A 24,785-nucleotide genomic window follows, 5' to 3' on the forward strand; every position below is an offset into this window, starting at 1 on the left:
TCTTAGTTGAACTTGATACAATAAGGACAGTATATCCTGCCCTTTCACAATTAAATCTGAACAGAGGAGTAAAGTTAAAAATAAAAGAATTTTTTTCTCCTTGTAAGAGGGCAGAGTAGAGAAGTACCATTCCTGCACTTACAAATACATGCTCTACCAAGAGTTAGTCAGAAAATAAACACACAAGTAAGCAGTTTCTGATAGTGACACACAACACACATGAAAATAAAACAAAGAATAGAGTGACTATCAGGTAAGACAGAAAAACCATGCAAACAAAGCTGTTATGGAAAAGTCAGTGAATCTAAATGACAAACATGAATGAATCTCAATTACCCAACTGAAGAGAGAAAGTCCCTCCACCCCAGGGATTAGCATCTGAAGTGGAAGGTGAACAAGAACACAGATCTGAACCTGCCTATGGGAGCGGTGACGTAAACTGATAAAGTGGGGTGCGTACATGCTGAGTAGAGCTTGGTGGAACATGGCAAAAAATAAAGATCCCATTTTAAATAGATAGAGAGTTTATCAACTATCTTAAGACTTTTTGCTTTTTAATGACTTCAATGTATTAAATTTGGGCTTATATTTTTATTTTTATAATACTTTGTTATAAGTCTTGGGAACAGACCACAGAATGGAAAACTAGAGTTAGAAAAATAAGTCAGAAAACAAGCCTAGGAATTCCTACATTGTATAGAACTAATAGGCTGTGGAAACAAGAGAAAATGGACAGATTCAAGATATTTGAAGGCAGAGCCAACAATGTTTGCCAATAGTGCATAAAGTCAGGACATGAGTAAGATCAGCAGGGATAAGAGACTGGAAGAGAATAGATTTTCTACTCCTGCTTTGCCCAAAGATGCTCTAAGACTGGGACAAAACAAAAGGAATCTGGGATTTTGAAAACCTTGAGGAAGACCACGAAGAATGAAAGATCAGGGATGGCAAGATGCCTGAGACAGTGCAGGGGCTTGTTTGTTACTGAGCATGACGACCTGAGACAGTGCAGGGGCTTGTTACTGAGCATGACGGCCTGAGACAGTGCAGGGGCTTGTTACTGAGCATGACGGCCTGAGACAGTGCAGGGGCTTGTTACTGAGCATGACGGCCTGAGACAGTGCAGGGGCTTGATACTGAAAATGATGGCCTGAGCGTGGTTCCTGGGCCCACCCTGTGCAAGGGAAGAGCTGACTGCTGCTAGATGTATACACACAGACGCGCGCGCACGCGCACACACACACACACACAGACGTGCGCGCGCGCACACACACACGCACACGCACGCACACACACCACTTCCCACACAAAATAAGTGAATTAAAAAAAATGTGATAGACTGCTAATCCAGATTAAGAAGAGAATGACCAGAAAAGCTGGCTGCAAGGAGCCTGTTGATAACCTTGGCAACAGTAGCGTCCTGGGACAAAGATCAAAGACGAGGCAGAGAACAAGGAAATAAGCCTAGAGTTCTTTGAGAAAGTTCTGCTTTGAGAATAGTAGAGTAATATATCTTAAGTTTATCTATGACATATAAATCTATCCTATAAAAATACACTGCTTGGGAAATGTAACCAAATAGCTAAACTTAGTTTCTGGCAACAAACTAACTGTCCTTAATTATTATTTACTAAGTCCACTTCTCAAATTCTATTTTCAGGTTTATATTAAACTGCTGCTAAGCTAATATCTCCACTCATCTTAAGTTTCTAATATTGAAACAAATTTATCTTACCAAAAGGACATAGACTGCCCTCCCACATTACTTCAGAAATAGCATGAGTCAAAAGTATTTTAAAATCCTACTCCCCCAAATAGGCCTTTTAGGTCTATGCACTGTGTAAGCATTTCCCTGTTACTGAGACTCTAACACTCGGGACTCTGGGGTATATGGTGATGCGGCAGTGTGTGAGGGATTACTGTCTAGCTCTACCATGACTTCAACGCACAATATTAACCACTGTCTCTTCATGGCTCTTTTAAAGCACAGAAAAACAGAAATGAGGAAGCCATAGAAATCCACCTGCAGCCTGTTATACTTTCTGAGTTAAGAGAGTCAGAGCAAAGTCTACTGCTGGGCTTGCTCTTTTAGGATGCTGCAACTTATCCATTCCTTTTCCCTCAACACCAACCCTGCTTTTATTTTTGAGACTGGTCTTGCAATGGGAGCCAGGCTGGCTCTGAATTCATGATTTTGTCTCCTGAGTCCTTCCTCGCAACCCCTGACAACGCTGGAATTATGGGCAGGCTCCACTATGCTCAGCTTTCTTCTCCACTGTTTGCAGGTCACTTTCCTGGGAGGGCATTGCCCTGGATAAAGCAAAAGGGTATTTGAAAAAGCTGAGCCAAAACCCTAGCAACAAATTCTCATTGAGACAGCTCCAGTGTCGTGTGTTTAGCAAAACTGTCCAAGAAATAAAGATAAAAGGAGTCTCCAATATCTATGTAAATATGGTTATATTGCTTTGGAATCAAGTTCTTCTGTGTGTTACACAGACTGTGGATCACCACTTGCCTGACAGTCCGATTCATTCTAACTGCATTGTGTACCGTTTAGCTTCCCAGGCTAGAAAGTGGGAAATACTTCTAGGCAGAAAAACCTGTTTTAGAAGGCAATTTCTTCTCTGAATTTCAAGGGTAAGGCAATTGCTATTACTATTTTAGTACAGAAGACAGAAAATAGAATTTAATGTATGTGTTAATATACAATAAACAACAACTATAAAAACAAATGCTCTTAGAGTAAATAAACTATCACTAAAAATGTAAGAGCTGAAAGTTTAGGATCTTAGAAAAAATCAGTAACCACTACAATTACAGTATTAGTAAGACCCTATGAAATACTTCATGACAAGAATTTCTATTATTAAAATTATAAGTGCAGTACCTTAAAACCCTAATCTCAAAAGGAAAACGGAGTTGTTTTAATTTGTGTCACTATGATCATATACTCTTTTTTAACAGCATTTTTTCCCCAACTCACTTTTTTGTTGTTGTTTTTTTGAGACAAGGTTTCTCTGTGCTCTTCTGTGTAGCTTTAGAACCTGTCCTAGATCTCACTCTTTAGACCAGGCTGGCCTCGAACTCACAGAGATCCACTGCCTGTGCCTCCCGAGTGCTGGGATTAAAGGTGTGCGCCACCACCACCTAGCTCCAACTCACTTGTTAAGAAACTAATGTAAAGTTAATTTAATAGCAATGATTTTGTATCTTATATCATGAATAATTGTGATCATGTTTTAATAAGAATAGTCAAGAAGAATATTCATAGTAGAAAAGTAATAAAGAGTTCCAATAGGAGAAATTTAGTATTAAAGCTGAAAAAAATTCTAAGCTATCCTTAAAGTATTTCAATAACGTTCAAACTGAAGAATATTTTTCAGAAACTTAATGTTACCCATAAAATCAATAACTGCTCAGTGAACAACATAATACAGCATCATTTAGATCTGGTTCAAAAGGCTCAGTTTCTTGAGTGCTTAATGTATTAATTTAGTTACTAAATTAAAAGCTTTATGCAAGTTCAACTATTTTAAAGATTAATAGCATTGATGCCATTTGTGATTTATTAAAAGTATCTAATTACATAATAAGTGTAAGTTTTTCTCTTTGTAACTTTATAGGTCTTTTATACAAGAGCTGTAATGTATGTGCCAAGTACTTGTGCTGATAGGAAGGAATGGGAGAAGTAACTGTAGTTCCCACATTTGTTACCCAAGCTTTAGTCAGCCTCCAGTAAAAAGTCTCGTGCTCCAGTATTATCTCTCACAACGTGCACAACCTTAGCCCAACAAAACTGTGCAGACCAACTGAAAAAAAAAAACTATTAAGTGTGGAAGAAAAGTAATGCTTAACCTCTATTTGATATTTTCTATTTTGTGAGTTCCTAGGAAACTTTTTCAAGCTATCTTTATGGCAACTCAAAGAAACACACATTGATACATAAGATTTTTTTAAATGATGGGTTATGATCCATTAAATATGTCTAGATGGTGCCCAAACATGTCAAAACATCCATTTGAGAAATACTGGTCTTCAGGTCCTTAACTAGAAGATTCTTCATGGTGCACCAGGGCTTAACATATCAATACACAACAAGGGCATTTTGGAAGACATTTCAGTACTTTAAAGCACAACTGATTATCTGGTAGGAATACTTCTTACATAAAAAGACCACTGAAATGCTAACCATGTCAGTGGCTCTTCCTCAAATGTGTCCCTTCCTCTGTACTTGGAACAGAAATCTTTAAGTTAAATGTGGCTCCAGCAGTCAATACAGACTCTCTATTCTACAGGAAACCAAGTAGAACCATGCACAGCATCAAATATGTCTGCATTTTTATTACAGACTTCACTTTTAGTTAGACATTCTTATTTGTTATTTTCACTTTTTTAAAAAATCCTTTCTGTGTCTGTTCTTCCATAACCAGGATAGATGTAAAAGCAGGGACTAGTTTATTAACAAAACCATATTTTTAAATATGGCTTTTAGATTTTAATATGCTTTTTACATTTTTCTTACATTTTAAAATGTAAGTGTGTATGTGTGTGTGTGTGCAGGCAAGTCTCATGGTACATACACAGAGGTTAGATGACAACTTTCCATCATGAGTCCTAGAGATTAGGCTCAGGTTGTCAGATTTGTCAGCGGGTACCTTTACCTACTGAACCATGTAGCCAGCCCTAGATTTAAAAAAATCATTAATTACTTTGTTCTCTATTGCTATATTATCACATTCATCTCCTTATGGTTTTGGATATGCAAAACTCCAAGCTTTTTAACTTAACATCCTATCTATAGCAAGAAATATGAAGCAATAAAAACTGTCTATACCACTGGAAAAATAGGGGTTATGATTTACAAAACCTTTTATAGGAAAGCACTATGCTAATACTGCTCGTGGGTATTAACTCACAGAAATATACTGCAGATTGTAAAGAAAAGAAACTAAGAAAAAGATTCTTTAAAAATAAAGATTTATAATAGTGAGAGAAAAAAAGTTTAACTACTATGTAAATAAGGCTTTAAGATATCATTTTTAAGAACTGACAATCAGTACCTTTTTAAATTTTCCTTGTCGTTTTGCTGCAGACTGCCCCTGGGAGTTAGAACGACATTCTGTAAGAAAACATGCATAATCTACACAGGATGGAGATACCACCTCTGCCTATTTTTCTTCCAATTTAACATTTCATCTATACTTGTCACAGTACTCAGAAGGATCAGATCTGTGACCAAAATGGCGTGCTTAAAGGAAAGCAATACTGCCATACCAACTTCTAAAAATAAAAATGCATTCAAATATGCCATTTTCAGCTTATTTAAAAAGTTTTGTGATCAAACTGCATCAGCATTAAAACATTTAAGATTAGCTGACAGTCTGCAGAACCTGACTGTACACAGGAGGTCATGACCATCACATAAGCCTATGGAATTTTCTAAAAAACAAAAAAACCTGCAGCGCTTAGGGTTTAAATGAAAGGCAAAGTGAAGTAAAATCACACTTTCTTTCCAACTACCAAAATGTAAGAAGTGTAAAATGCTGAGGAAAGTTTAAATGAAAAATTCAATGGCAATTATACTAACTCAATAACTTTAGATTACTGCTGTCTTCTTATAAATGACCTTCCTAACTATAGTTAGCTAGGTAAAGTTAACTCCACGTACTTATAATTTCAAAATTGTCTCTAAGAGTATAGTCAGGAAGTACTATTTCCTGAATTGTTGTAAGAATACTTCTGTCAATAACTCTCTTTTGTTATACTTTCCATGAGAAGTAGACTTCTAAGATGAGCCATCTATTATCTGGTTGAAAAACCCAGTTGCAGTCCCACAGAAGGAGCTAAATAGTAAATCTACAGTAAGATCTGAGGATTTCTTTCCCTCCCTCCCTTCCTTCCTTCCTTCCTTCCTTCCTTCCTTCCTTCCTTCCTTCCTTTCTGTCAAGACAGGGTTTATCTGTGTATTCCTGGTTGTCCTGGAACTCACTTTGTAGACCACACTGGCCTTGAGCTCAGAGGCTCGCCTGTCTCTGCTTCCTGAGTGCTGGGATTAAAAGCGTGCAGCACAACACCTGACTATGAGGATTTCTTGAATCAATTCAAGAACAAAGCCCAGGATCAAGTGCTGGCTGACTTCCAATGACACTGAGCTAGGCATGTGTAAGGAGTACACTGAAATGCAGCCTGAGCGATACTAAGGTACAACCTTTTCTAAGCACAAACTCCCCAAATTAAGCTCCAAGAGCTGTGAATAGATGGCCTTGATTGAACGATGACAAGCAATACAAATAAATTTCAAGATAAATGAGATGAGCTCATCTGACAACAGCATGTATAGATCCTAGTATTAGGTTAAACAGCCTTGCACAGTTTGGTTTGAACTAACGCTAATGAGAAATGCAAAGATGTAAGAATGACAACTCTAAGTGGGTTCACAATAAATGACCCACAGGCCATAAAGGTGACAGATCCACATAAACATCGTTCTGTGCGACAAATCTGTAATGAAAACAGATGGGAAAACCTGAAACAAATGCCCATAAGGCTGAAATAGCAGTTATCTCTAAATCAGAAACAAAAAGCATCTTTTTAAAACTATAAAACACAGTACCAAAAGAAACATTACATCTGCCCACATAATTATACAAGATCTCATCAAGTCTGCACAAACATGACAGCCAATATCCATTGGCAAAAATTCCTCAGATTGGTTTTTATAAACAGCTGAAGAGAATCTGACTTTTCCAATCTCTACAATACATTGATCAAAATTGTAAGGTATGCTGTAATTTTACATTTATTTCAGCCAATTATGACCTGGATCTCAGGAAGATTAGGTACTGAGTCAGAATAGGTTTAGGACATGCGGCATAGGCTTATGGGAAAGAATATAAACTGTTTTTCAATGACACATTTAAATAAACACCAAATATTAATCCACCTTCACTAATAGCACAAGAAAAAGCAAAAATTATCCTGAACACCCCCCCCCCCCACCCCGCTGTCTCCTTTACCCATCTGAAGCGTGCCTTTTAAGGCCATCATAAGAGACGGGCAAGGTGAACAGGCACTTTTAGTTAGGACACTGGTACTTACAGCTTTCTTCCCAAGCTCAGTCTTTGACAGTGTCAAGGAGCCTGCAAGGTAGCATCCGGGTCCTGCCCCCTTAGGTATTCTAATGAGAAAATTAAAAAGGGAAAAAGCAACAAAAGAAAAAGTTTCACAAAAATACTTGGAAGAAAACCATCAAAATAATTCCATACTGAAATAGTTCCCATGTACAAATTTTCAAAAATAAAACTGAAAAATCACTTCAGACTAAAACACCAGTAAACTATAAATTTAGACTAATATGAAAGACAACGTCACTCATCAACGTCATCACTTACTTATCATCAGGTAAGGAAGTAACAAAGAATGGCTGGTTATATTTAGGTGGTAACGTCAAACTGCTTGATTTCTTCTTTCCTAGAAGTGCAAGGCTATGATTTTCATGAATATCTAAGCTCAAAGTATTAGACAACCTATGAGAAACAATAAACGGAAGATCTTTAAGACGATCCAAATCACTGATTTGCTCATGACGAATCTGTAGTCGAATTGTATAATCTCCTTTCTCCAGTTTCAAAGAATACTAAAAAAGAAAATATTTGGAAAAAGTAAGTTTAGTTTAATAAAATGACAATAAAAGGATAAAAGAGACATTTCCATTTACAGAATGTGCACAAGGTACAAGAGATTATCTATACAAAAATGTCTAGGTGCTAGCGAGCCCGCAGGATCAGGGATATCAAGAGGCTTGCCCAGAGTCACACAGAGTAAAGAATGAAGGAGCTCAGGCAAGGTCTGACGCCAGTGTTCTCATTCTTTCCACCACAGGATAGCCACACCCTCACATAACCAGTATTTATACACGACTAAGAAAAGCAATATTTTTGTTCACGGGTCATCAGAAACACAAATTGTCAAAAGTGAAATTGAGTTGCTGCAGATTTTCTAAAATATACATTCATGTATATGCAAACTTTGAATTTTAACTGTGAAGTGTCACATCTCTTTATGACAAGCAGGGGAAACAGAAAGCCAATAGAAATTAAGGAATAGAAAGCTACATTCGGCCAAACTAACATGGTCACGGAATAGGGATGCTGTACTCTGCAGAAGCAGTGTCTTCTGAGAAGACAGGAGAGGTAACTCAAGTATGCCTAGCAACATTCCACTCTATAGGATGAGACCGCTGTTTGTTTGACGGGGAAAACTGGGATAACTCCTTAAATGAACAAATGCAACAACTTCCATTAATTATTTTCACTATTCAGCAATAAAAAAAAAAATCACGAGCATTTCATGAAAAATATCCCATTTCTTCAAATACAATTTGAGTTAGAGACGAAATTTCCAAGTAGTCACATGCCAAGAGATTCTGTTTCCATTCAATGGTGTGGAAAGCACAGTGCCTAGCATGCAGTTCAATGCTCAGTACAGTTTCAGAGCTGATGGCATTAATTCACTGAAACCACCAGGTCAATGCCTTAGTAACCCCGAGCTCCACTCAGACCTGGGACCACTTTCCAGTCTCACACTCCTCATTCACTATCTCTCTTTAAATAGGCAGAAGCCGTGGGTAGGAGGGAGAAGTACAACAAAGAGCTATATTGGGACGACAGGTCTAATCTCATGACAGAGTGCATGCTGAGCTTGTGCTGGCTGCTGTCCCTCCTCCTCCACTAAAAATACTCTGTTGGCAGTGTTTGTAAGCAACATCCTCTAGCGTATGGCAGAAGAGTTGTCAAGCTGGTCCCTTAATGACTACCAGAGCAAAAGAGATTTCTGAAGGTGTAAAAAGATTGAGTGCAAATTATATCTTTAAAAACTTTTCAAGTGTTTTAACTTAACAAGAAATTTGGGATTTATTAATTCTTTTTACAACTTATACCTGATGTGGATAGGCATCGCCTGAGCCCATTTGTCTTTTGTTCTGGTCAAAAATAATCCAGAGTTGGCTGTCAAATTCTGACTCATATAACAATTCACAAAGAAGTGGACAACTAGGTGTTACTTCTCCACTCTTAGGCTATTAAGAAAAAAAGAACAATTACTTGTCATGGTTTATATGTAATTTATAATACCATTATACTGTTTCATTAAAAAGTATTCAAAATACATTCTTATAAAAGTACAGGATAGCGACTATCTTGGCATTAAAGAAATTAACTTTTGTAAACTCTAAAAAATACAAACCTAGTGCTCTTCCTACACACACCACACACACACACACACACACACACAAACACACACTCATTCCTAACAAATATATATAGTTCCAACATATATACTCTAATCTCTTTATAAAATTTGAATCTAACCATAACCCTAACCTACCATTCTGTAGCATGAAAACTAAATTTATATAATGTTTCAACAAAGTAAACATAAAATGAACTGAAATCTCATTCACTGTAGAAATCCCCTGATCCAACACTGAAAATGGTCTCAATTACGTTCACTACTGATTCTTCCCAGAGGGCACTCAGGCCAGGTGTCATCCATGGAGCATTGCTGTAGTCAGGATATACAGTATCTCCCATATATGCTCAATGTTTGGTACCCAGCTGGGGATGCTGTGTTGTAGATGGTTGAAATTCTAGCAGGTAAAGCCTCGCTGGACAAAGTTGGGTGGCAACAGGCATGCCCTAATTTTTAGTTTCTGGTCCCCTCCTCTCTGCTTCTTGTCCTGTCCTCTGTGAGTCAAGAAGCCTCCGTTAAATGTTCCTGATGCCATTGTGTATTACCTGACTACAGGCCCAGAAACAAAGAGGCCAAGGGAGCACAGGGCTAAACCCTCTCAAACAGTGTGGCAGAGTAACAACTTCTTCCTTTATGCATTTTTATTCCTGCTGTTTGTCATATCAACCAAAAAAAACCCCCAATAAATTATTAAAAAACAAAAAACCTAAGACTCAAAGACAGGAGATGTCTTTCCATCTGTGATCTCATAGACTATAAAATCAAAGTTTCCTGTACAGGTGTATTTTACTAGAAAACACTTACCTGATGAAAGGTATATGTCAGAACCATCTCATAAAGTTGGCGATTATTTGGCAAAACATCTCTTGATCCTAAAGGTCTGGTTTTTGCAATTACTGGGCTGTAATAAGGCAACTGCATCACTGAATTAATTCAAGACTTCATTTAGCAATACAGAGAAGCAGTTAATTATGCCAGCTGAGATTACTCTTGAAACTGCCTTTTTTAGTAAACCATATTTTAATTATTAATATGTACTCCAGATTGACTAAATCGCTGCAATATTACAAAAATTTATCATTAAAACCATTCAAAAACGTTACAAAACCCCAGCACTCGGGTGATGACTACCAACAACAGTGAAAGAACAGCTCCGATCCAGACACTCCCCACCACCCTCTCCTGCTGGTACTGCTGCAAAAGCGTGGCATGGGCCACGTCATATGCCAAGGCTAGAGCTAGCCCTTGTCCTGAGGAGATGACACTGCCGAGGTATTAGCAGCAGAACACCAAGACTGCAAGTTCCTGCTTCCACAAGGAGTTATGGCATATACACTCAGGAGACACATTTCTTCTACCAGTCAATGGGATTTTCTGATATTGAATTTTTTCCAGCACTGAACCATACATTCACAAAATAAAAATTGGGCACTGTTACCTTGCTTTGCTCTAATAGCTGAGATTAAACTGAGGGTGTTACAGTTAAGAAGAGACAGGGTCTCCCTAACTTCTCCAGGTTAGCCTGGGACTTGCTGCTCTCCTGTCTCAGTCTCAACTGATTATTTATTTCAAAAATGGTGGTCAGCATACAGTGGCAGCAGCGCTGATGGTCAGTGAGGCCACAGAGCAATCCCAAGAGGATTCCTAGGCTGCAAAATCAAACTGGATTTTTTTTATCGCTAGCAGCACATAGATAAAAAATTAGAAAGAAAACAAACAAAAACAGCCCAAAAACCTCATACTGTTCCTATTAACATTCAGCTTTTGTAACTCTTAAAACAGTGATAGATACCGCAGTGTTTGGACCCAGCTCTTCAAAGTAATGCAAGGAGCCAGATCTTCATACTTTAAGGAGGACTGAACATCGAAACGATTGATTCCTTCAGATGCATGCTATAAAAGATATTTAAAAATTAATTTTTCAAACGTTAAGACAATACTTTGACTCTAAAATAAGTTTATGTAGCGCAAATATTTAAATACTCATGGACGAATATATATAGATTTATTTGATTTTTGATTAGTTCCCCATTAAGGTTTACACCTACCACAGAAATTATTTTTCATAACACAAATTACACTAAAAATGTTATAATACTTACAATGTTTAACTGTGGTGCAGTACACACTATTCCATGGAATGATATGGTATAATCAATATTGACATCGCTAAGACTTGCCCACCAACGAGCAATACAAAATTCAATTGCTTTTCCACCCTGCAAATAAAAACAAGAATGTTAAAGAATAAATCTGTTTTCTAATTCTTCATTCCACCAAATATTACCTGTTTCAAAACAAAATTTTTATTTGCAGCAAGAAAACTAAAGATTCTATCATTTATGCTAGGCATTCAACAAATCATAATCGCACGGGTGAGTATAGATAAGGCATTTAAATAGTTAATAATAATTCAACACTTTTTAAATCATTATTAGTTAAAAAAACCTAGGACCGGCCGGGCACACGCCTTTAATCCCAGCACTCGGGAGGCAGAGGCAGGTGGATCTCTGTGAGTTCGAGACCAGCCTGGTCTACAAGAGCTAGTTCCAGGACAGGCTCCAAAACCACAGAGAAACCCTGTCTCGAAAAACCAAAAAAAAAAACCAAAAAAAAAAACAAAAAAAAAACAAAAAACCTAGGACCAATTTAAAGATATTTACATTAATGATGAGAAAGAATATTTATATTTATATAAAATTTATAAAGCATACTCAATAGGCATTATTGAATATTGTTTTCACAGCAACCTGGCAACTGAAGTAGCAAGTTATAGTCACATCCTTCTCTTATGAAAAAAATTGAAAAGTGTATTCTAGCACTGTTGTACTAGTACATTTAAAGAGATGAATAAATGCTAACACTGCCCCACAGAAACGTAACAGAGACAGGAGAGAGCAGGAAGAGAAAACCCAGACAAGCAAGCACAGCAGCACATTTCCCTACCGACCATGAAGGAAGACCAGTCATCCCTAATATGGGGGAAAACAGACCTGACAACAGTTTTATCTGGAAACAAAGCACTTCAGAGACATAACAGGAGGACATTAGTAAGACCACTGCAGAAGAGGCTCACATGAGGAAACAATCTGCAGGCAGCACTATGTGCTAACAATGCAAAATGAAGGTCCAGATATAAAGAAGCCCATGACTACAACTTTTCTCTGAAGTATCTGAGTTCAAAGAGACAGGAATATTGGTTGGGGTACAGCTCAGTTATAGAGCACTTGCCTGAGATGCACAGACCTGGGTTCCTTCATAGAACTTCATAGAAGAGGAGAGAGTAGAGTAGTAAAATTCACTTTTGAAATACAGCTTACATTTTATTTATTGGCATAGATTCGCACTATGTAAATCAGGCTGGTCTGGAACATTCAGTGATCTCCTTACCTCTGCCTCCCAAATCCTAGGATTTACTGTTAAGCACCATGATAACTGCCTTGGTTTTCAGTACTCTTTTCTTTAAGGTTGTTTATTTTATGTATATGAGTGTTGCACTTGCATGAGGTGCTTGCCCAGTGTGAGGTGGTCAGAGAGGGAACTGGCATGACATGTGGTTGGAAGTTGCTTGCCATGTGGGTGTCGTGAGCTGAAGCCAAGCACTCTACAAGAGCAGCACGAACCCTTAACCCCCAGCCATTTCTCCAGCCCTGCTTTCCAGTATTCTTCATTAAACTACCTTTCATCCTACCTCATCTGTGAGGTATGAACAAAATATGAATCTCTTACATACTCTAGGCACAAACTACAAAGTCTTAGCCCATGTCAAAAGAAAAGGGAGTGCTCTGAATCTGAACCTGTCAAACTTACCAGGACAGGAAAGGCTTCAATCAGTGTTCCTTTTTCTGGAAGGGAACAAAACTTATAAAATTCATGACTTCGATATGCTCTCTGCTTCACAAGCTGTACTGCATGAAGAACAAACTTTGCTGATACCTCAGAAGAACATGAACACACTGTAACTTCTAAAATGAAGAAAGAAAGTAAATTTTAAACTGATTAAGAATTAAAACGATCACAAAATGTTTTTTAATAACTTTTACTTTTTAGGGAATAGTACAAATAGAACGATATTTTCTTTATTACTTATAGACATATTTTTATTTGATATATGTAGGTTTTGTACGCATGCACATTATTCTGCACATCATGTGCATGTCTGGTGCCCGCAGAGGCCTGAAGTCACAGCTATGCTGGAACTGGAACTACAAACGGTTGGAAGCCTCCATGTGGGTTCTGGGAATCAAACCCAGGTCTCTCTGGAAGAGCAGTAAGTGCTCTTAACCATACTTCTCTCCAGTCCCTAAAATGGTATTTTCAAATGAAAGCTGCAAGCTTCTTCAAGAAGAGTATGTGTATACATGATAATCTCTAAGAAATAAACCATCATTAAGTGAACAGCAATCCAAACTTCAGACACTAGGAAAAAACAAAGTTACTTCTGGATCTACACACAATTATCCTAACTAGAGCCTTTAAAATCTCTCTTTTCTCTTATTTTAGTCAGAAACCAAACTAATTCCCAATAAACAGATTATAATTTTATTTTATTTATTTATTTATTTGCTTTTTCGAGACAGGGTTTCTCTGTGGTTTTGGAGCCTGTCCTAGAACTAGCTGTTGTAGACCAGGCTGGTCTCGAACAGATTATAATTTTAGCAATCCCTATTTATCATGTCTAAATTCTCTTCCTATTCTTTTCCTCTTATATGTATTCCTAAGTTTCTCCAAAGTATCATCATCAGAACCACAACTGCTTAGCTTTACTGTACTGCAAGGCTAGAAGTAAGCCAAAATCAGGAGGAAGATTATTTAAAGAACACTTGTTCTGATCCAGGGTACTGAAGCAAGGATTGGTTCATTTTATTTCTTACAGACAAGGGGGCACAGAGGGGAAATCAATCCATTGCTCTGAGTACATATATGGCATTCTGACAATATTTTGAACGATCTGAAATAGAAACCACCAGAACATTTGTAATCTAACACTGTGAAATGATGTGGAAACATGCTCATTCTATATCATTCAATAATGTTTTATAATAATAACCTCCACCCAACCCTGGAATGTTTTCAATACCAACTAAATAAATCCTAAGGGAATTATATTTACTGATTTATCACTAAACAAGGTTTTTTTCTTCTTTTTAATTAAAGAAAACAGACTCAGTAAACTGCAAAGGCTGGGCAAAAAACAAGAGTAATTTCTGTGGGTAAGGTTTTTTATTCTTTAGTACTATTACTGAATTTTATTAAAGCCTTGAGCTATACAACCCCAAGGGGCCTTATGTAAATACTGCAGTACTAAGCCATGCCACAACTTGGTCTTAAAATAGCCTACAATGACAACTCACAATAACAGCCCCAAATAGCTTTCTGTCACTGAGTGCACCAAACTCTTAAGAATACAAAGGCTGACCTAACATAGAGGAAGCACTCTGTGGCCATATATTCTTATAGATAAGAATATATCAGTAAAGATATTTCACGCTAATGCTTTCTCAATAAGTCAGTCACAGTTTAGACAAGGTATTCTATAGGAGAAAAGGCAAACAGTCTTCCTCTAAGGGCCTAGCATAGACACGGAATACAAAAAGGTAACGGTTGGGAGTAACTCCTGAGAACCCTTACAAGGAAATCAACACAGCAATAGTGCATTATTACCAGTGTGCAAATTCTCAAATACATTAACAAAATAAAAGGTACAGTCACATTTTACTTACCAGCCCAGGTTGCACCCTCAGGAACCTCAACAAAATGTCTTCGAATCTGGCCAGGTTTAAAATGTACATCTGTAAAGGCTAGATCATAATGTGATGACTCATTTACTCTGAAAATTAAAAATATATATCTATATTAAACACGATACTCTAACAGTAAAGCTGCGTGTAAACAATAAAGTCATTGGCACTCTAGATGTTCCTAACATATGCAAGAGTACAGTTCACTGGAAGTAAACCCTGGATTGAGCTTGCAATAAGTTGGTGATAAACAGTAAGCACAATACTACTTCATCATGTAACACAGCAGCAGACCTAACCTGACAGCATCACACAGATGAGTCTACTAATCTACTTTTATACCTTCAACAAAAACAGTAAAATGCTTAGGCTCTCACCTGTTTTTTTAAAGGAAGTTTACAAAACTCACAGGATTTTGTCATCACCTAATACTCAACTAGTGATTTCTAAATATTAAAATCAAATTATATTTGTGTCAGTAATAGTCTCACAGATGTACAGGTGAAACAGATAGTAAACTAAGCCCCTGCTTATGTTTCAAAATGCTCCAAAGACAAACTATTTTCATAAGAAATCAAAGAAACCTAAGCATCAAATGTGTAACTATATATACTAGAAATAGAATACATCTGCAGTCACATTGTCCTCAATTTTACCAAGAAGAAATGAGTACCTACTATGTATGAGGCACTGTGATGTGTAGCTAGAAATATGTCAATGAGTAAAACATGACCCTCTGATCTCTAAAAACTGATGGGGAGAGAAAAACCATTTAATACAGCAAGCTTCAGAAAGGAATTGTTAGGGGAAAATAGAAAAGGGTTTAGAGCCTAAAAGTGAACCTGGGGAAACTTCCTCAACTGCATATTATTGAAAGTCTTTTCTAAAGTCCCACTGAACGTATACAAAATATATAATTGAGAATTTAACTAAGATATAATTTTCCCATGTTTTAAATTTAATCTCTTCAATTTTATGCTATAGACCTCACTGGCTGAGGCCTATTCCATGATTGACTCAAACAACCCCAAACAGTACTAAATTTAGAATGTGTAAAACAGTTTGTATCCAGAGGACTCACAATCAAACAATGTAAATTAAATTTTAAAACCTTGGAACACATCAGCCAAAGACTGTCCAGGAGTTAATGAGCATAGAGAAAGAACTCCCTTCATCTAGGATGCCCAGACACAAGTCTGCTTATTTAACAGACAGGAAAATGAGGCAAAGGAACCAACAGTACAAATGCATAAAAACGGAGGAAACCAGGTCAGGGAGCTGGCTAAAAATGTGCAATTTGGTAGAGTCAGTGACAGGAAGCTGTCTGGGACTATAATTGTAAGTTGTGTATATTGTGGGCTTTTTAAGGAACCTAAACCTGATCCTTAAATCCTTAAGTAGTGGGTGCCCTTGCTGTGTTTGAAGCATGAAGGAACATTATCAAGCTGAATTCCATGATTCCAAGAAGGATAAAAGAATAATTCTGGAAACAAAAGATTGTTGTGGGATACTTGCACACTGTATTAAGTTGTATTTGCTGTGATTGGTGTGATAAAAAGTTGACCAGCCAATAGCTACGCAGGGAGTATAGGCAGGATTTCCAGGGAGAGAAGGAAGAAGAGAACCTGCGTGCACAGGAGACATGAGGATAGGAAACAGAAGGTGTAAGATGGAAGAGAAGTAATGCCACATGATAGAAAGTAGATTAATATATAAATGGGTTAATTTAAGTTATAAGAATTACTTAGGAACAAGCCTAAGGTAAGACCAAGCTTTTTCATAGTTAATTACAAGTCTCCATGTCATTATTTGAGAGCTTGCTGGTAGAACAAAGCAAGACTCATTATATAGAAAGCAACTAGAAAAATCACAAGAGCATAATCAGACACAGGACAGTAAAGCCACATGGAGTGGAAGAAAATGAAGAATCACTACTGAGTAATAAAACAACAGGCGAAATGAAGGCAGACTCAGCTGGGCAATATGGAGTCACTGGTACACCGTCTGGATAAAAACATTTCAGTGAAGTGTGGGCAGATGCCAAGGCTCTCAACTACTCATAACTAATACAAACAGCATAGCTAACTACATGCCATTTAGAAAGGAGCACAACCCAGTTACCTGCTTCTGTCTTATAATCTTTCTAGTATTAGCTTCTGGGCTAATAATCCTCCAAAAGTCTACCTATGGGCACTAACAATGTAAATGTAATAGTAAGTTAAACATTTACTTACTTTGCTGCTATAACTGCAGTGATTGGAACTCTGAATAGAGGACCTGCATTAGGAGATGCTATGTCATAGCCACATACCTTGAAGAAAGAACACAAAGTTTCAGCATCCATGAACAAAGATGCAAAAAAGTAAGTAAAAGGTATAATGCAAGCATAGAATAATCTAATCTTAAAATATAACACAAAGTCCAACTACATAAGCAAACCATGACTGAAATTAATGGGCAATACGGCATCAATTTTTTTTAAAAAAATGCATTTTAATTACTATCTACTACAAAACAAAACTACTATTATAAATACTTTGGAAGCAGAAAGATGTTATGATTTACTTACAAATGCCATGTTTAAAAATGTTTTGTCTAAACAGTAAAGCTAACTACAGTACAGGTTTAGCTATGCTTAACAAAGTAGAGAGGCCTGGTCAAAAAGGCTTTGCTATCTATGTCTTCCCCAGCCTTCTTCACAGAAGGATGCAACATTAACTCCTTAAATGGACAAAGAAAAGATGACAATATACCTCTGTATAATGCAAGCCTTCTCTTAACCCCCTGGGGTCCACACGTATGTTTATGTGCCGACACTGGTTCATGAGCTCCAGATGGCTAGGGCACTGGACCCAAGACGAATTTGAAGTTAGAGCTAAATGAAGCTGGAGGGATATTTTCTCAGAGTTTTCTGGAATAAAAAATAAAATAAAATAAACATTTCCTCCTGTTCCTGGGAACCATTTTAAAAGTTCTATGTTCTACCAAGAAAGTTTAGCAATTTAGTTTGGTCAGCTGGACAATGCATTAGACATGACATCCAAATTACAACTTAAATAAAAGCACGGCGTCTTCCTTATATTTTAGTATCCTTCCACGATTCATATGCGTTTTCATCCAACACTGCTAACCCTTAAAACAGGAGATTAGTGGATGTTTCATATTGCTGCACACAGAGAAGAGCGTCTGAGTAAAATAAGCTGCCATGCATGCGATGGCAGCTTTAACTATACACCGTAGAGCTGCAGTGTCCCTGCTACCCCAGTCACAAATATGAATGCTTCTGCTTACTGCTAGCCTACCACTTACCTGTGTTCTCTGGAAATACAGGCTCAATGCCAACACCATGATCTGAAGGAGCAGCCACCTGAACAGGATCTCGGAGGTAGATGCCACGGTTATTTCCAACTGTAACTGTAAAACCTAATCTGTTAGCAAATGATGTATTCTGAATGAGGTAGTCATAGGCTTTGTCAACCTAAAAAAGAATAAATGGTCAAAGAAAAATATTTTATTACAAATTAAGAATCAATTTAATCAGCAACAAAGCTAATTTCTATATTCAATTCTCTAAACTAATTTCCACAGCTAAGATGCTTTTAAAAAAATACCATTCTAATCACGACTTGACGACTCTCCACTGTAGTCTGCATTTACAGTTGTTCTCACGTGACCCAAGGCCACTCACTAACTTCTGCTGACCAATCTCTACATGCCCTCATGTTTCTTTATTTCAGTGCAGCTACTCTCTCTTGCCTACTAAGTCTCTTTGTGCCCTCTGTCTGATAGTTCTACAATGGCCAGCTCCATAGTTTAGACAGGCTAAATTAGCACCGTAGAGCAATCTATACAGCATTATCTTGATGGTTTATTGTTACTTTTTACACAGACAACAATACCTGAATAATTCCATGTCCTTGGGCAAATACTTCTATATTTTCAGCTTTTACTGCAGTATTTTCTAGAGCTCTTCTGACTGAGTGAACAGTATAGTCAACATTATTTGCTTTCAGACCTAAAATTAAAAAACAAAACTAAGAAATTAATGTTAATGAACTCACTAGTTGAAACCCCCCCTTCACCGAGATAACATGTACCCTCTTCTGCTAAATCTTTTTTTAACATTCACTTCTGAATGTTTTCTTAAAAATTAACGAAACAGTTGATTTAAATTGCTTGTGTCACAGAAATACTTAGAGAAAATTGGTTGCATGCCACCCTGCAGTCATGTCAATGCAGGCTATGTAGAGACAGCATGAATGCACCAAGCAGAAATGTTAGATGCATTCAACGGCACTTTCTTCAAAATACTGTACATTCAGCACTATGGTTGGGAAAGAAATTTTCAACCAGATTATACTTTATGATTAGCAGTGGAACTTAAGCAAACCACATCAAAAACATCAAACAGGTCTCACTATAGCTCAGAATCTTTAATGACTAGGTACCAGACGATTACAGTGTATAATCAGATTTTGAACATAGAAGGCTATGGTCAACAATCTGCCAGCCTATTACTCATTGTTAAAGGAGAAATACTATATACTATGTTTGTCCTCTCAGAACTCATTAAATATGTTATCCATAAAATATTGCAATATGCAAACAAAACAAACAGTCTATGATGCAAACTAAGGAAGCTATAACTGTCCATGAGAATCCAGAAGAACGGGAGGTAAGTCTTGTAGAACACATGAGTTTTCAGATCCAAACCATGGTATAAAGGATTTGCAGGTAGAGAGAGCTGAATATTCAGAGAGAAGACATGCAGTCTTGAAATATCTGGTGAGTTTGAAGGATGAGAAATGAGTAGAGACCAGGATCTGTCCTAGGTCTGACTCATGCTGGCAGGTGATGTAGCACTGACTGGGGCAAGGAGGCAGACGATTTCTCCCCAGTGCGGCTTTCCGTATCAGGGAGAGGAGGGAGTTATAAGAGACAGAGGCGGGTGGAAGGTAAGACTTGAAAAGAGGGACACTTTGAGGCAGTGGCTTGGTGATGCCCCATTTAATACTGAATAACATTCTTCAGCTGATAGAGTCGAATAAACATTTTGAATTTGTTTACAGTCTACCTTTTGCAATTAGCTCCGTATCAGCAAAGTCACTTTTGATATTCTATGGACAGATTTAGCCCCAGAACTAAACTCTTATTTGATAATCATCAATCACAGTCGATATATTGTATTTTCTGGATGACTGAATACCCACTCAAAGGACTATTATTCCTTGTACCATTTTCTTCCTTATACCTTATTTTGTGTCCTGGACATCAACAATTCTATCCATACTCTCACCAAAGAACTGCAGAAAACATAGTATACAATAAAGAAGAGAGTAGTAAATAATTCTCTTACCTGAAAGTACCAGGGCAATGCCCCCACAGGCATTGGGGGAAGACATTGATGTCCCGTTCATTAGCTGAGTCCCCCTCAATGTCCAGTTAGGCACAGAAGCAATGGCACCTCCTGGTGCACTGATGCTCACACCAAGGGCCCCATCAGCACTAAAAAGAAAGCAGAGAGGTTTATGTAGAGTGAGGATAGCTGGATATGCACAATATTTAAAGTCATAATTGCAGTCCAAAATGATACGATATTTGCAGTCATTCCAAAAAGGAAAAAAAAAGAAAGAAAAGACAAAGATATTATTATGGGGTAGCAGTGGGAGGAAAATGACCAAACACAGCTCATTTCTCACTACACACTTTTTCCTTTAAGTGAAATTTCTGTGTGCATGTATCTGTTTATGTGAGAAAGTCAAATGTGCCAGCTATTTGAGTGCTCTAACTCCTTGATGAAGGTATTTCTTTTACCTCTATCACCTTGTCCAACAGAAACATAACATGAGCCTTATATGTAATTTAAAATTTTCTAAGAGCCACATTAAAGAATTTTAAAATCAAACTGTGTGTGTGTGTGTCAAAGAAAGAAAGGGAGGGACAGGGAGAAAGAGAGAAAAGAAAGATGAGAGAGAGGAGAGAGGAAATTAAGAGAGGGGGAGAGAGAGAGGGAGAGAGAGGATACAGGAGGCATGCCTGTGTAGGTTGGAGGCCAACATACTGGATGACAGCTCTCTCCCAAATGTGGGGCCTGGAGATTTAACTCCAGTGTGTTCGTAAACACTTCCTACTAGCTGTAAGACCACAGTAACACCGAGCACAGCTCTATGCCCTGTCTCAAATAAAGATATACCTATTTTGTCTTTATGGTACCTTTCATTGAATATGTCTATATGAATAATGTTTAACTTTTCCACAATGAACAATAAATTTTCCTACAGTAATCTTTGAAGTCTCCAGGAAGAAGATGGAGAACCACAACAATGATTCCACCTGGCTGGTATGATGCCATTGTGATGATAGCTGCTCCTGGCAGCACTGATCTATTGGGCACCAGAGATACTCCATTTGGAGCTTCTTTTCTTCTTGGTAAAACTGCCTTTAGGCAAAGAACTGCCCCTGCCTTGACTACTGACAAAATATATGGTGTCCAAGCTGGACAAGCAGGATACAAGCAAAAAGACTGCCAAAGCTTGACAGACAGGGTCAGACAGGTTTTCAAATTTTCCTGCCTCTGAAAATGGTCTGTCAGATACTCTCGACCTTAGCCAAAGTTGGTTTCCCCAACACTGCAAATGACTGTGGGTAATTGCACAGGTTATCTCTGTCATTTCTTGCACCTTTTAGAAGTTGCCCGATTGCACTTCCTATTTATTCAGGTTATATTATTTCTCTTCTCATGTCTTTAATCGGGGTGAAGACTAGAGAGTCATAGTTACTTTCCTCTCATGACTTAGCCAAGCCATTTTTAATATAAGACTTCTTAGAATAGGATAATTATTGAAACATTTAGCATATGTTTCCTATTTGATGTTGTTCATGCTAGTTGTAATTCTAAATTTTATGTATGCTTTGCCTCATCTTTTCCAAAAACAATACTTGATATTTGATCTTACTGTATATAGTTTTTTTTAAATTAGGCTAGAACTCTCTTTAAAATTAGACAAAAAGTGGAGGTGTTGTGGGAAATCCTTCAGCCAATAGCCTTTAAGATATTGAAGCACTTTGGACATCATCTCAGGTACTATAAGAGCAGACAAAATGCGTGACTGGCTCTGCTGCTGGATTTGGTTCCAGTTCCCAGTGCACGCAGAGGTCTGCCAATTGCTACCCTGTGAGTTTATCCCCAGATAAATATACCTTTGTTATATTCCATTCCAGGCTATTGTAGAACTCTTTGGTACAACTGCACAGCGGTTGTTGGATCTCCTACTATGATTCTTCCCCTAAGTGAGTGATTTTTTTTTAACTCCTGGCTAAGAATTATAGGGTGATTTGATTTCTGTTCCACAGGAAGCAAACACAGTGTACCTATCTTAACTGGTGAGACAGGTTGGGGGCAGCACTTTCAGAGCCTATCTGAAATATGACTAGACTAAGTGTCAATTAATGTGTAAAAACATTACCGAGAGACAGACAACAGTGTCTGATCAGATCCTCTCAAGAATAAAAGTACAATCTTCAAAATGTCACCCATCAATTAGATAATGGATGTGAAGATCTGGGGATAATTTCCACATTCTTGTTTATAACATCTGCAGTATCAACCGACAATCACAATAAGCACTAGGTCTTTAACAACTGGAAGAACCTAACTACAAAAAGTTAAAATGTAACTTTTTTTGTTAAGCTAATTTCCCACTATCCTTGTACAGCAGTTAATCATAAAGCACTTCTAAATGTTTAAACTGCTATTCTAAAATTGAGTTTAATGAAGCATCAACAATTTGGAAAACTACTTTCTGTGGTTGGTTTCGTTGCCTGGCGTCTTAATGAGGAGGTCTAGTGTGGGTTGGCCTGAGGACATGTACGTAGAGGACTGACTTGATTAACTGATATGGAAGACCCAGCCTAAAAGATAGATGATATCAGATTATAACTTCAAAATGAATATAAGATCTGTTACTGTGATTCTTTACAAAAGTACAGCACATTTCACCAAAGTTTAAACATCAAACTTGCTGAAAAAAAGGACTACTACTATTTATTATCTACAACCTCCTCTTCTCCCACTTTATAAAGTTTAATGAAATATATGTATTACTTCCAAGAACTACTTGTACTTACCTTGGGCCTCGAGAAGACCACGTGTACTGATTTGCAGGTAATTTCTCTCTCAGCGAATACTCTGCAACCATCATATCAGGGGAAACATAAGCCCCAACACCTACAGGACAGATTCACCATTAACAAAAGGGGAGACTTTTTTTACATGTATACTAATTTTTTTTTAATTTATTTATTTATTAAGGATTTCTGCCTCGTCCCCACAACCGCTTCCCATTTCCCTCCCCCTCCCCCGATCAAGGCCCCCCCCCCCCCCTCATCTGCTCGAAGAGCAATCAGGGTTCCCTGACCTGTGGGAAGCCCAAGGACTGCCCACCTCTATCCAGGTCTCGTAAGGTGAGCATTCAAACTGCCTAGGCTCCCACAAAGCCAGTACGTGCAGTAGGTGTATACTAATTTTTTACCAGTATAATCATTATGCATGTGAGAAAACTGCTTACTATCTATTCTCTCTCTCTCCACCACCCCCCTCAGACGGAAAGGGAAGAACATTCAATAAAGAAACAAATTAAGTTTATATTATAAACTAAGTACTCAGGACACTACTTTTATACATATAATAAAAACTTCCATGATTATTATGTGCTCTAAAAAAAACTGCCTAAAAGTGTGCATGTGTTTCTATTACAGCACTTCTCCTAAATCCCTAGATAACACAGCTCCTCAGACTTTCCTAAGAACACAATTAGGGTCTATGTCTCACCCACATTCCACACGACACTTACCGTCCATTTTAAGTTTACTCAAAACATTATGAAGGCAACCTGACTTTAAAGAAGAAAACATCCTGTCACAGTGTAAAATGACTGAACATACCTGTGACAGGGTACATATTAAAAAGGCCTCTAGTGTTTTATATGTAGAATACAATACTTGATTACACTGTGACTGTGATTTATAGTTTAATTTATGTATTTCTGGGGGATGGGGTCTCTAGTATCATGGGCTGACATCAAACCTGTGATTTCCTCCTTCAATCTCCTGTTCTGCTTGTATTTAAACAAACGTTTTTTCTGAAGTGGTAAAGCTTACTAACCTATCACACTGGACGTAGTTCCACCTGGACAACCCACTGTAGAAAGACATGGACCATTATTTCCAGCACTCGAAACATAAATTGTATTATGTTTCCAGACTGCTTCATTAATTACTTCACAGATTCTCCTAAAAAAACAAAGAATTCCTTTGAGTAAATACATCTATTCCACATTTAATTTATAACAAAACAAATTATAATGATTCCAAACTGTGTAACTGACAGTAGCTTTAAATGAGGTATCAGATTCACTCAGTTAAATGATTACACACACATTAGCAGGTAGGCTTTTAGTAAGACACAATGCCATTCCAAGTGATATACCCTAGTTGAGTTTCAGTGAATTTGCAAGTTATATTAAATAAAAGAAAAACTTAAGGAAAAGCCTGGTTGGTGGCACGCGGCTTTAATTGCAACCCTCGAGAGGAAGGCAGAGAAGTAGTTTTGTGAATTGAAGGCCATATCTGGTCTACAAAGAGACTCCTAGGCTAGACACCCAAGGCTACATAATGGAACATTGTCTCAAGAAAAATAAAAAAGTAAGCAAACAAAACCAAATATGGGGAGGGAGGACACCAAAATCCACAATATCAAGAGGGTCTGTGAAGTAGTAGTGTTGAGAGAAAAATAAA

The 24,785-nt window shown here is 37.6% G+C and overlaps 1 protein-coding gene across 3 annotated transcripts in view; it reads right to left on the reverse strand.

The window, feature by feature from the left end:
* The window catches only part of LOC121458902 (tripeptidyl-peptidase 2), a 60,684-nt gene that overhangs the window by 10,697 nt on the left and 25,202 nt on the right, over positions 1 to 24,785 (reverse strand). For 2 of the 3 annotated variants that reach the window (XM_041668278.1, XM_041668280.1), the window contains exons 9-24: positions 24,154 to 24,281; positions 23,118 to 23,217; positions 20,347 to 20,495; positions 18,890 to 19,005; positions 18,300 to 18,468; positions 17,744 to 17,901; positions 17,225 to 17,301; positions 14,973 to 15,079; positions 13,060 to 13,214; positions 11,352 to 11,468; positions 11,042 to 11,142; positions 10,054 to 10,150; positions 8,939 to 9,076; positions 7,392 to 7,636; positions 7,099 to 7,177; positions 5,061 to 5,099 (exon numbers count right to left, since the gene is read on the reverse strand). In XM_041668278.1, coding sequence (XP_041524212.1) covers positions 5,061 to 5,099; positions 7,099 to 7,177; positions 7,392 to 7,636; positions 8,939 to 9,076; positions 10,054 to 10,150; positions 11,042 to 11,142; positions 11,352 to 11,468; positions 13,060 to 13,214; positions 14,973 to 15,079; positions 17,225 to 17,301; positions 17,744 to 17,901; positions 18,300 to 18,468; positions 18,890 to 19,005; positions 20,347 to 20,495; positions 23,118 to 23,217; positions 24,154 to 24,281 — 1,975 coding nt within the window. The remainder of the gene's footprint in view (positions 1 to 5,060; positions 5,100 to 7,098; positions 7,178 to 7,391; positions 7,637 to 8,938; positions 9,077 to 10,053; positions 10,151 to 11,041; positions 11,143 to 11,351; positions 11,469 to 13,059; positions 13,215 to 14,972; positions 15,080 to 17,224; positions 17,302 to 17,743; positions 17,902 to 18,299; positions 18,469 to 18,889; positions 19,006 to 20,346; positions 20,496 to 23,117; positions 23,218 to 24,153; positions 24,282 to 24,785) is intronic. The other variant, XM_041668279.1, reaches the window with a different exon arrangement.

Source organism: Microtus oregoni, unplaced genomic scaffold (genome assembly GCF_018167655.1).
Source record: "Microtus oregoni isolate MIOR12 unplaced genomic scaffold, Mior012 000018F_ref0000195, whole genome shotgun sequence".
Classification (NCBI taxonomy): Eukaryota; Metazoa; Chordata; class Mammalia; order Rodentia; family Cricetidae; genus Microtus; species Microtus oregoni.